We start from the raw sequence: 11,337 nt of genomic DNA, 5'->3' as shown, positions 1-11,337 counted from the left end.
TGTCTGATTCCCTTTCATGCAAGTCCCACCCCCTGTTCACATTTCTTTCTGTCTGTATTGGATGTCTGGGATCAGGGCTGTTCCGCAGCAGCCCCTGCACAGCCAGGAGAGAGAGGATGACGAAGACATACTCTCTCTATCTACTGGATGGGCAGGAAAAGATGCATGGTCCAGCCTGAGAGAAAGTATTTTTAAAATCACCTTCCTACACCGGCTTAAATATAACCTGTATAAAATGTTATTTCAAATCCCAGGAGACTTGATTAGAATAAATCATTTCTCTCACACTTATAGGCCTATTCCTCAAAAAATATTGTCTACAGTACTTTTACCTGTAAGTCACAGACACATATAGTAATAATAACAGCTATTTTACCCACGTCACTATTTTATAAATAAGTAAGCTGTTAAATGATCATCAAAGCTTTGTTCATATCTGACCAAGCTTATCCCTGCTGCAGCCTGGCCAGCACAATCTTTTATTGATTGCCTCCGTGCCTTAGTGTCCCTACATCACACATCTGCTGGTCCCTGATACATGACACCAACCAAGGCATATGGCTGTTCCAGATTTGCAGCACATTTTGGGGGGAAATTGAAAATAAACCTGGCAATGGCATCCCCTGAAATATAATTTTGAGTTTTAACTCATATTTCAATCCTTTAATTCCATATAATTCATTTGGAAACTCATATTTTACACTAGCATCCCTTTGGCTTCATAGATGATTTAGACCACTATATACTATGACTGTAAGCAATATGTAAGGGATAATGTATATTTTAATTCACTAAAATCCCATGCTCGCCCATTATCCTGCCTACTAAGAAAAATCGGATATTTTGAGACAAAATATTGATTTTAGAAACGATTTTAGTGATTTACGTAAAAATGGTCCTTCAGGGTCTATGATCAGAGCTGCGTCCATAGCAACAGTCTGTTATTCAAAGCAAAGGATCTGCTATTCACAAATATCATAGCGACCGTCTCTTGTAACATATCAAACCATAGAATGCTGTATTTGACCAATCAGAATTGAGCATTCATCAAAAGAAGTGTAATAAACATTGTATAAGCTATTTTTCTTTCGCATGGTAGTTGACAGTTGAGACAGCCAGGAAATATGAGAAAAGAGCAAGGGAGGGAGGGAGGGGGTGTGGGGGTCCCCCAACAACAAAGGTCCCCAGCTGGACTCAAACCAGGGACACTATGGCCATATGGCACAAGCCCCAGACTACTGAGCCACAGGGGTGCCTTTAAGGGGAGTAAGGCGAGTGGCAGTTTTTATTTTGCCTAACACATTAACAGTAACTGTATGGGAAAGACCTATAGTAAGCTTGATAAAGAGAATATTTTCATCATCTGACCTAAATAACTACCTCCCTCTACATTCATGTATGAATGACTACATTTAAAAAAAAAACTCAACCATTATGTTGCACCGCAAGAACTGCGCACAAACCGTCCACACACACAAAAGACACATTTTCTGTTTTTCTTGCAGCTGCGAGTGAAAGTGTGAGAGTGATAATAAAACATTGCCACTTTAATGAGAGCTTTTTTGTGAATTATGTCTTTGTCATCAAAGCAGAGAAATGTGTTAAGTATGTGTGTGTGTGTGTGTGTGTGTGTGTGTGTGTGTGTGTGTGTGTGTGTGTGTGTGTGTGTGTGTGAGAGAGAGAGAGAGAGAGAGATAACAATAGCTGGCTGCGTAATCTCTTATGCAACGTCTTTCCTGCAGCTAAACACTGGTAAAATTGTTAAGTGTCAACTGCCTTAATTTATTCTGCAAATTATCTCTTACAATAGATAAAAGTGTGCTGCAAAATATGAGGTCGTGGTCGGTTAACTTCCAACTCTGTACATTGCACTATTTAAGGACCATACTAGTGGTTGTGATTGTATTTTTCCAACTGTTCATGGCATTAGTATCCATTCATATAAAAATGGTTGGAAAGTCTATCAACAGAAACTTGATTGAAACCTGATTCCGGACCATCATACTATGTATCACAGTCCTGGACTATGATTTAACACGGCTTTTTAGGTTTTAGTTACTGATCAGCTCGTCAACCACTTGTGGAACAATGTGGAAAAAATACAAACTCACCAAACCTTAGCAATCCTCATAGCAACTTATAGGATAGTAAAACAAATGGTCAAATATTTAAAGGTGACAGAAGACATGATCAGATAAAATGTTGGCTCATCGACTGAGTGCAGGGCAGTCAGTTCTGCCACTGATAACTGGAAGCTTTTTAAAATCCTTTATATACTGTACCTTCTAGCCACCAGTTACAACACTGAGCTGCACTATAGTAAGTGAATGAAAAATACATTTTATAATATTAATCTGTTAATAGACATTCCCGTCATTGAAATGGAAAACAAAGGCTTCCTAGAATAGTTTAAACACAGCAGGAAGATTTGCATATTATTTAGCTGTGAAGTAAAATTACTATTTGCGCTTTTTAGTCATGTAGGAGAGCAAACCTCTGCAGTTTACCCTTGACACTGACATTGCTTTTTCATACACAAGATCCTTCACTCACCTTGTGGCCATTAAAGGTTGTTTTGTGTGACAAATTGTGCTGTGTCATGGCGTTGGCCGCTAACTGGTGAGGGCTGAGACTCCACTCTCCACAGTTTAAGATGGCTTGCTTCCAAGATGATGACCATGAGTGAAATTGATTGAGGAAAGGTCAGCGGGCCATACAGTAGATAGAGAATGACATAATATCTAAAAGGTTACTGCAGTTCATATTTTTAATTATTTCCTGCATACAGTAGGTGACAATAAAAATTGATCCCTTTCTCTCTCTCTCTCTCTCTCTCTCTCTCTCTCAGTCTTTTTTATTTCCCTGTCTGTTATAATAGCTGCACACCGGCTTTTTGCGTAAACCCCCTGCAGAGTGCAGACTCATGAAATTCAGATAAGTTGAATCTTTCTTTAACTCAGCTGTGCAGATCAGAGGCTCCCGCTGGTATCAACAACACCAACACACTGCGCTCTCGCTCTCTCTCTCTCTCTCTCTCTCTCTCTACCTCTCTTTGTCTTATATTTTTGCCCCAACATGTTTCTAGTTATCTCACATTATTTTTTCATATGTCCTTGCCATTGCCCTTGATATTGCACAAGTGTACACCTATTGCCTTCTGAAACATCCTGTTGGGGGATCCCTCTTTTCAGGGATGAGCACAGACATTTGAAGGAACCATTGCTCTAACGTGAAAAAAGGCAGCCTCCCCCAGTTCAGCCTTCAAAGATGGATAGAATACTATTGGCCGCAGCATCTATCGTTTTCCTTATCACCCTTTTACTGACATGGCCCTTTTATAGGAACACTCACCACTCTCATTATGTAGCCTTCTGATTTGTTGAGTGATGCTCTGCGTGCTCTCCTTGCCTCTCTGGTCTGGAGACTTGTGGTAGGCATTATCTTGAATAGAATTATTACAATCTGAATAAAGTAGCTTATACATTGTACTGTTCTTTTCACTGCTAACACTGACACTAGTGCTGCCAGTTAACCTTAAGACTGTGGCTGCAGTCAGTGATTTTGGTTGAGATAACTAATGTTATGATTTGGCACCATAAATAATATATATGTGTATATATTATAAAGAACAATGATAACAAGACTACAGCTATATTTTACTCAACCTTTGGTATACATAAAATAATAACTAATTCACAATGCTATACACGACACTGACTTTTTTTTATGAGCCTACTCCAACTTAAAGTAAAAGCTTCTGATAAAATAGGCCAACTTTACATGAAATGAATAATGTAGAACGGTTGTTTGACATTATCAAACGCTTTTCTCCCAACTGGTCTGCTGGCAATTTGAATCCAGCTCTACAAAGTTGCAGATCTTTTAGCTGCTTCTTGGAGCTGTTTCTCTCTCTCCTTCAGTCTTCTTTGTTGTGAAGGCATCCTTTAGCACAAGAACTAACTAACGTCGGGCTATATAGACGTGATGCAAACGTTACAAGATGAAGCTGCATATTATTCAAAGCTCAAGTGGATTTTTTTAGTTACTATTCACAGGGTATTTGTCATAATCGCCATAACTTTTATAAACTTAAGTGAAGGCAGAAGGGCTTGGCTTTCCCCTCTTTCATTTGCGGTGTTCCGTATGTTAGAATATAAACAAAGTCACATGACTGGGGGGCAGAGGGCATTGCTGAGGGCAAGATTGGATGACACAGCGATTTAATTTGATTTAATTTTAGTAGTGATTGCCGTGTAATCGTAATAATGCAGCCACCACAGCAAAACGAAAAAATAAAAAAGAAAGAGCGAAAAATGTATTTAGGCTCATTCACCTGAGGGGCAGCTGAGCCAATCAGGGCACACGGGCAGTTGCCCGGGCAACAATAGCTTGAACCTGTGCACTTCCCTGCTCTTTGAATATTTTAGCTGACAGTTTATTTATTTGTCTTTAAAAAGGATTAGAGTATCCCTTGATTTCACTAAGGTATGGTTTTGTATATGTGCTTTTTTTGTAAATTGTATGACATATTTGTGTTTTCTAAATTATTGCTATGTTGTTATCTAATATGCTTTTTTTTAAATGTCCCTTCAAGGGTTTTTCTCCTGTGTAACTGAAATTTACTGCTTAATGTCACTGCCAATACAGCATAACTCTCACCTTTGTGTTGCTTTTCCAATTAAGATTTCTAGGGATGCTTCTTCTTCTACTTAACGTAGTGAACAAAAATGAGCTCATTTTCCACTCAAGAAACTCAAACTAGTGACACACAGATCAGATTTATGTTTTATAGAAAGTATTTTTCAACCTTTAATTTAATAAACAGTCGCTAAATAAATCAACAATTTGTGAATAACAGTCCTCTTGTACCATACAATACTAAAACCTTCTTGCAAGTGGATCACAGCAGCGGTGACGCTTAATCAGGACGGGGAAAAGTGGGGAGCCTCTTTCCTACTTCCCTGCTTCAATTCAATTCAATTCAATTTTATTCTTGTTATCAATTCATAACAAGAGTTATCTCGAGACACTTTACAGATAGAGTAGCTCTAGACCACACTCCATAATTTACAAGGACCAGTTCTAGAACTTTTCTCCAGAGCAAGCAACAGTGCGACAGTGGCGAGGAAAATGAAGATTGGCAATAACAGTCACATAAATAGTAGTTTGTAGTAGTTCTTTGTAGTAGTTCATGGTATTGCAGGGCACTGTGCGGCATTACAAGGCACAGCAGTACGTAGCAGGATGTAACATGGCATCGCTTCCCACCCCCTACTTTTTGGTGATTTTCAACATGCTCAAAATTAATTGAATTATATCAAATCAAACTTGTAGTGCCCTCAATCAGATCACATATTTTGATGTCATCTACACACCTGTAAAGTTTTTTGACTGTATCTTGCAGTCTGGCCAGGGGCCTGAAGTGGAGGAGCCAAGGCTGTTGTTTTGACCACACCCATTTTTGAACTCTGCCTTCGTTTCAATCTCAACTACACATATGTAAAATTTGTGACTGCAATTTACATGCTTTTGACACTACCGTGTTAATAAAAACTGGTCGCAGACATGTAAACACCTAGCAAAGTACTCAAAACTGCCACACTTCTCACCACAGTAGGTGTCTCCAGGACAACATTTTGCCGTGATGGCACACACACACACAGACTCAAAGGGTAAAAACTAAAATAGTATTGCCATCATGTCTTGTGATAAATCATCTTTGTATTATTCTTCACATTGTGACATACCTACAGTGTATTTTGGAGCACAGGTCATAAGGAGCTAGCTGGACAGGCTTGAGGATGACAAACTGGGAATCCCCATTGGATGCGAGACGTAAATGAGATGTGAGCGGTTGAAAGAGGTCATGGAAAATGGTCAATGTATCTGACTCAGATTTATATTGAACATTGTTTATATACCTTGCGTTTGGTTGCATGCATTTTCATTTTATGAATATATTTTCTTATCCTGCTTCTTGTGGTGATGATGTTCAAGCTAGGTTAGTGAAAAGAACTAGACCTACAGTATACAATATCCACATTATTTATGAATTCTCGAAGTGTTTTTTTTTTGGAATTTTGGAAAACCACATTTAAAATTATGATGGTCGGTGTAAGAGAGATGACTAGAAAAACAGATGTGCTATGCCTGTGAATGTTATGTATATTGCAACAATGCACCATGAATAACCATAAAATGGTCAGAAAAAAAACTGACATAGGTCGGAAAAAATCAACAAAATAAAATGTCAATAATTTCCAATAATCTCGGGTTATTCTTCATTTTGGGTGGGACAGGCTAATAAAAGACTTCCTAAAAGAGACTGACGTGCTTTCCTTCCCAGTAATTGGCTGCGGAATCTGTGAAAGTGTTGAGTAATAGCATGTTGCTGTGTTTTAATTAAGCATGCTGCTTCCCCAGGTGGCTCGTAAATTTACTACACACACAAAACCCCAAAAGACACGGCTAGTCTGTAAAAAAAGGTCTGCGTATCAATGTAAATTAAATAGATGGTAACTGGATAAAATATTCTCCCTCCATGTCCCATGAAACCTGCACACGGCTGTCTGTGGGTTCCTTAGATTAAAGTCCAGTGGTAGTTTCAAAAACAAGATGTTGTCTTTCATATATGCGTTGCAGTACATGTTTTCTTACACATGGTGTGTCCTTTGCTGAATTTGCATTCCTCCCATGTCTGAGCGAGGCAGGCAAATTTAATGTGGTCGAAAAATGATTGTGGATGTTTATGTGCTCCAGCAGATGTCTGTGCTGTAGAAATCTCCTGCCCTTAGTGTTTAAATCATAATAGAATTTCTTGCGACAATAGTTTCATGTTTCTGCATGCTCTAACACATATGGAACTGTGCCAGACACATCTGCTGATCACGTGTTTGTATTCTAAACAATTACAACCGAGCTGATGTTATGCCAAAAAAGTTTTCCAGCACCCAAAGCCAAATAAATCCGAACACTAAAAGATTACACTTATAACAATCCTGTACAAAAGTAAATGTCAAGTATCAAATATGTTATTATTAGATGATGTGTAGTACTCACTACTGTAATTGTTTTGAAAAGAAAACTGTAATACAGATCTTTGTACATTGATTATTTTACACACACACACACACACACACACACACACACACACACACACACACACACACACACACTGTACATTCAAAGCTGTTTTATTTGTCCAGAAAACAGAAGAATAACAAAAAATAGCAATCAATTTACAGCAAAAACTTTTGCTTCTAAATAACACTCAAGTGAGGAAAAATCAGTTCTGCTAAGAATGACCTTAGGCACCCCTTAACGTTTTTGTTGGAAATAACAAAAAAGAAACTCATGTCATATTTAACTAGAAGTGTCAAGCAAGGCGTAATTGGATGGGACAATGTTGAAAAAAGTAGCATAATTTAGATTTATCCATTTAAATTTGATCTCTCCAAAGTTGCCCACTGCTTGGCCTTATCCCAGGACGTTGACGCGTGGATCTGCCTGCCAGATCACTTCTTGCCAAATCTCTGGGGCACGGCCATACTCCAGATCTGACCGGGGGCAGCCTCCCACTCACGGGAATGCATGTGATCGTCCGACACTAATTGCCCTCTAGAGCCGCGACCAAACCTGCAGGGGAAAAGAAAACAGAGGCAGAATCTAATGTAATTTAAAGTAAATATATGGTTAAAATTAAAGACTTTTTTACTCATTTTTACAGTATGATGAGGGGACATGGACAGAAATAACACATGATACAATATGCAAATACAAACGAATCAGTCATTGTTTTTGTGTTTGTCAAACTTTGTTTAACTGATCACAGCAGGCTGGAGTGTTATAGGTTGTAGTTCAAAGGTTAAAGCGGTAACGGTTTAAGTGTGTTTTGTTAAAACACTCAAAGCTGAGACCACAATTTCAGTTCAAAACATGATCTAGTCTTAACCAAAAGAGAGGTGGTTGGCTCCTGAATCACTTACACAAATAATCTCAAGCGTGATATATAAAAATGGTACTTTGTGTCATTTAAAAATTCAGATATAGAAAATAGTTGCAAATGAGTTACATTAAAATCTGCTTGTGGAGCTACAGCAATCAGTCGATGATTAGTCAGGTGACAGAAAAGCCATTTTGATATTCGTTTAAGTCAATTTAGAAGCCAAAATGTCTTGTGTTCCAGCTTTTAAAATGTTAATATTCGCAGCTTTTTCTTGTCATACACTATAGTAAATCCAATAATGTTGGCCTATACATTGCTGATCAGATTAAAACACTTCAAAACATTTGATGACATCACCTTTAACTCTAAGACATTGGGATGGACATATTTAACAGTTTTTTTATGTTTTACAGGCCAAATATTGGATCAAGAAAATAAGCAGCAGACTGTTCAGTAATGAAAATATGAATGCGTTAATAATAATCAATAAATAATTGGAATTTGAAAAGTCGCATAGATTTATTTACTGTACGATTGTTTGCATTGTATGTGTTTGACCAATACAATGTGTTTGCATTGTATGTGTTTGACCAATACGGATAAGTCCTAATGGCACTGACCTCTGTGGCTGATGGAGGACAGAGTTCCTAGTGTCTCTCTGAGATCCAAGCAGCAGAGCTCTCAGCACTGCGGTCAGCAGACGATCATCAATGCTGTTATCTGTGTTTTCAGTCTCCTGGAGCACAGAAGCATACACACACAGCTATGCATCAAAACGCTTGTATTCTGTTTTTGAAGACCCCACACAAACATCTCGGGACAACATCGAGTGTAAACTGGAACTGCATTTAATTTTGGGGTGCATCACAAACTCTAAGTTTCCAACTCCAGTCATTTAGTCCTGATGTGGCAAGGGATTTTGAGATGTTAATGTCAGTGTGCAAAGTCAGAGCAATATCAAATATCTATCCACCCATATCTTCATGCTAAATAAATCTGTCTGTCTCCTCATACCACAGTGGGAAAACCTTGTAATTTTCCTCATGATCTGAATCCTCCTGCTCTATCATGCTCTGACTGACTGTCATGCCTCGAATATATAACAGTGTATTTCACACTGTTGCGTGAAGAGGAACACCATCTGAAATCTAAATGAGAGTTGTGTGATTTAGCTTGTCTCACTTGATAAAAGGGTTCAAATGTCATTTACATACTTCATCACATGGAGTGACAGACTTCTCTGAAAATGTTGGCACGACTTCTGGTTGTGAACAGACTTTCAATCAGTATGTGTGGCACAGCAGACAGACTTCAAATACTGCCTAGAGACACACACATTAAACACATGTGTGCCAGAGATATATCTCAAAATCTTGATTTTTTTTAGATGACAAAATTATGTTTTTCAAATTGGTTGTAACATGAATTAACTGAGAAAAACACATATGAGTAATGCTGTATATTCCCTTGCTACAGCAGGTTAAATTAAAGACTTGTAAGGAACTGTGAGTGGTTTGTTGTCTTACCAGCCCCAGCAGGTGGTTGGCGATGTTCTCCTCTGAGTCCGGCAGGATGTCGTTTTTGTCGGGACTGCCTTTGATATGAAGAGCCTGACTGACGCCAGCCATTGCCACAACCACAGCCAGAAGAGTGACCAGAGCAGCTGTGTCCATGATCTCAAACAGAAGGGATGGTCAGGTGAATTCTGAGTAAGGATTTTGGTTGTCCTATTACACCTGTTGACTTTAAAAGGCTCGGCTCCTGGCGAACAGAGGAAAGACTTGTCCTGGTCAGGGTTCACTGTCTACTTTCGGCGGTGTCCAGGCTAACTTTAGTGGTCGTAACATCCTCGCTGGGTCTTATATACACCTCACTGTAACTGGCTCAAACCCCAAAGGAGAGATGGAGAAGGATGCTCCTGTACATAAGGGAACAAGGGACAGGATGGAGGAAGAACCAGTCCCCTAATATGAGACTTAACCAGGTCCATTTAGCAGGATCAGGGCATTAGTGATGACTGCGTGCCAGAGTGCATTATTATGTGGCCCTTAGGGTAATGAAAAACAACTCACCCAGTTATTAAACAGATAAATCCCTGCAAATGGACTCTGATCCACCAGTCCCAGTTGCTCAATAGTCACCACTGCATGTACAGAACAACAATATGTGAGAACACTCATCATCACCCATTAAACCACGCTAATAATAAGCAGATTAATCTAGACAACTTTAGTGATCTCAGGCAACAATGTAATGAACCTAAGAAAGCAGCAAAACAAATCAAACACAAAATAATTCTAAAAGAAGTCACACATTACTTACATATACTGCTTGTTATCATTTATTTATTTTTTTGCTCCAATGTCTCTAAACTAAAGAATATCTCCACAATTTCATCTCACACCTCAGGGTTCACAATAATGTTGCTGATTCATTCATAGGGGAGGATCAGCTGCAGAGTTTGTATCCTACGTAATGGTGTCTCAGACTAATGTTGTTGATCTTTATTTTCATTTTACGGATTATTTTTAAAGTGTATGATCATGTTCATAGCATGTGTAAACTTAAATGAAGGGCTACAAACGTTTCTTGTTTCAATGTTTATTACAGTAATGGGAGCATAAAAAATGTAATTTAAAGGCTTCACACATTCTCTCTCCAAATGGTTACTGTTAGGAATGTAGCACACACTATGGTTCGATATGGTCATAAAAACCTTTGCTTTCCCACTAGAGGTGGTTTATTGAGTTCTTCAGGCAGAAGCTTCTCCCAAAGGAAACAACGACTTAGAATATAAACTCATTTGTTAAATGTCAACTTCCTCTATTTTCAAACAAAGGCTGCTTTGGGCTTGATTTGTGAGAGTGACAGCCGCTCTATTAGTGCCATTTGTGTTCACTTTGTCTCAGTCGTTGACCATTGTTTGTGTGTGTGTGTGTGTGTGTGTGTGTGTGTGTGTGTGTGTGTGTGTGTGTGTGTGTGTGTGTGTGTGTGTGTGTGTGTGTGTGTGTGTGTGTGCGTGTGTGTGCACATCATGACAAAGTAGTAGATATAATACTGACTAAACGGCAAGCCACCATACATGATGAAGACGCTTTAACTTATACCCATTAGAACGGAGGGGACCTGCTGTGTGCCAATGGCCCAGGATTTATATATCTAACTGCATTTATAATATTTATATCCCTGTAAAATATTCTTTTCAAGTGGACTTTACTAAATTGTTAATTGTGTGTGTGTGTGTGTATGTGTACGTGTACATGTACATGTCTATAAATATGTATGTGTACAGTGTATGTGTGTACCTGTAATAATTAGTCACTTCCCTAATACTGGATGAGACATAAACAGATTTGGCTCATTGATGTGCCTAATGGGTCACAATCCGCTTA

The 11,337-nt window shown here is 38.7% G+C and overlaps 1 protein-coding gene and 1 long non-coding RNA gene across 2 annotated transcripts; one reads left to right on the top strand and one right to left on the bottom strand.

Annotated features, from left to right (window-relative positions):
• Positions 1–3,979: 3,979 nt before the first annotated feature.
• Positions 3,980–4,285, top strand: LOC117943055. The gene is made up of 2 exons (XR_004656277.1): positions 3,980–4,041; positions 4,100–4,285. It is a non-coding gene; the product is annotated as an uncharacterized LOC117943055 (long non-coding RNA).
• Positions 4,286–7,177: 2,892 nt separating this feature from the next.
• npffl (neuropeptide FF-amide peptide precursor like) lies at positions 7,178–9,963 on the bottom strand. The gene is made up of 3 exons (XM_034868939.1): positions 9,472–9,963; positions 8,566–8,681; positions 7,178–7,635 (listed from the first exon to the last, which is right to left on the bottom strand). The coding sequence occupies exons 1-3, from the start codon at positions 9,616–9,618 to the stop codon at positions 7,515–7,517; spliced, it is 384 nt and encodes a 127-aa protein (XP_034724830.1). The 5' UTR covers positions 9,619–9,963; the 3' UTR covers positions 7,178–7,514.
• Between the last annotated feature and the right edge of the window lie 1,374 nt (positions 9,964–11,337).

Source organism: Etheostoma cragini, chromosome 4, assembly GCF_013103735.1.
Source record: "Etheostoma cragini isolate CJK2018 chromosome 4, CSU_Ecrag_1.0, whole genome shotgun sequence".
NCBI classification, from domain to species: Eukaryota; Metazoa; Chordata; class Actinopteri; order Perciformes; family Percidae; genus Etheostoma; species Etheostoma cragini.
Note: the sequence above shows the minus strand (reverse complement) of the source record. Positions and strands in the feature narration are given on the sequence as shown.

Excerpts from the sequence above, each read along its gene's own strand:
- npffl (XM_034868939.1), bottom strand. The coding sequence starts at position 9,618 with ATGGACACAGCTGCTCTGGTCACTCTTCTGGCTGTGGTTGTGGCAATG. Across the intron at positions 8,682-9,471 it reads CCAACCACCTGCTGGGGCTG|GAGACTGAAAACACAGATAA; the intron begins GTAAGACAACAA and ends TCTGTGCTCCAG. Across the intron at positions 7,636-8,565 it reads GTCCTCCATCAGCCACAGAG|GTTTGGTCGCGGCTCTAGAG; the intron begins GTCAGTGCCATT and ends TTTCCCCTGCAG.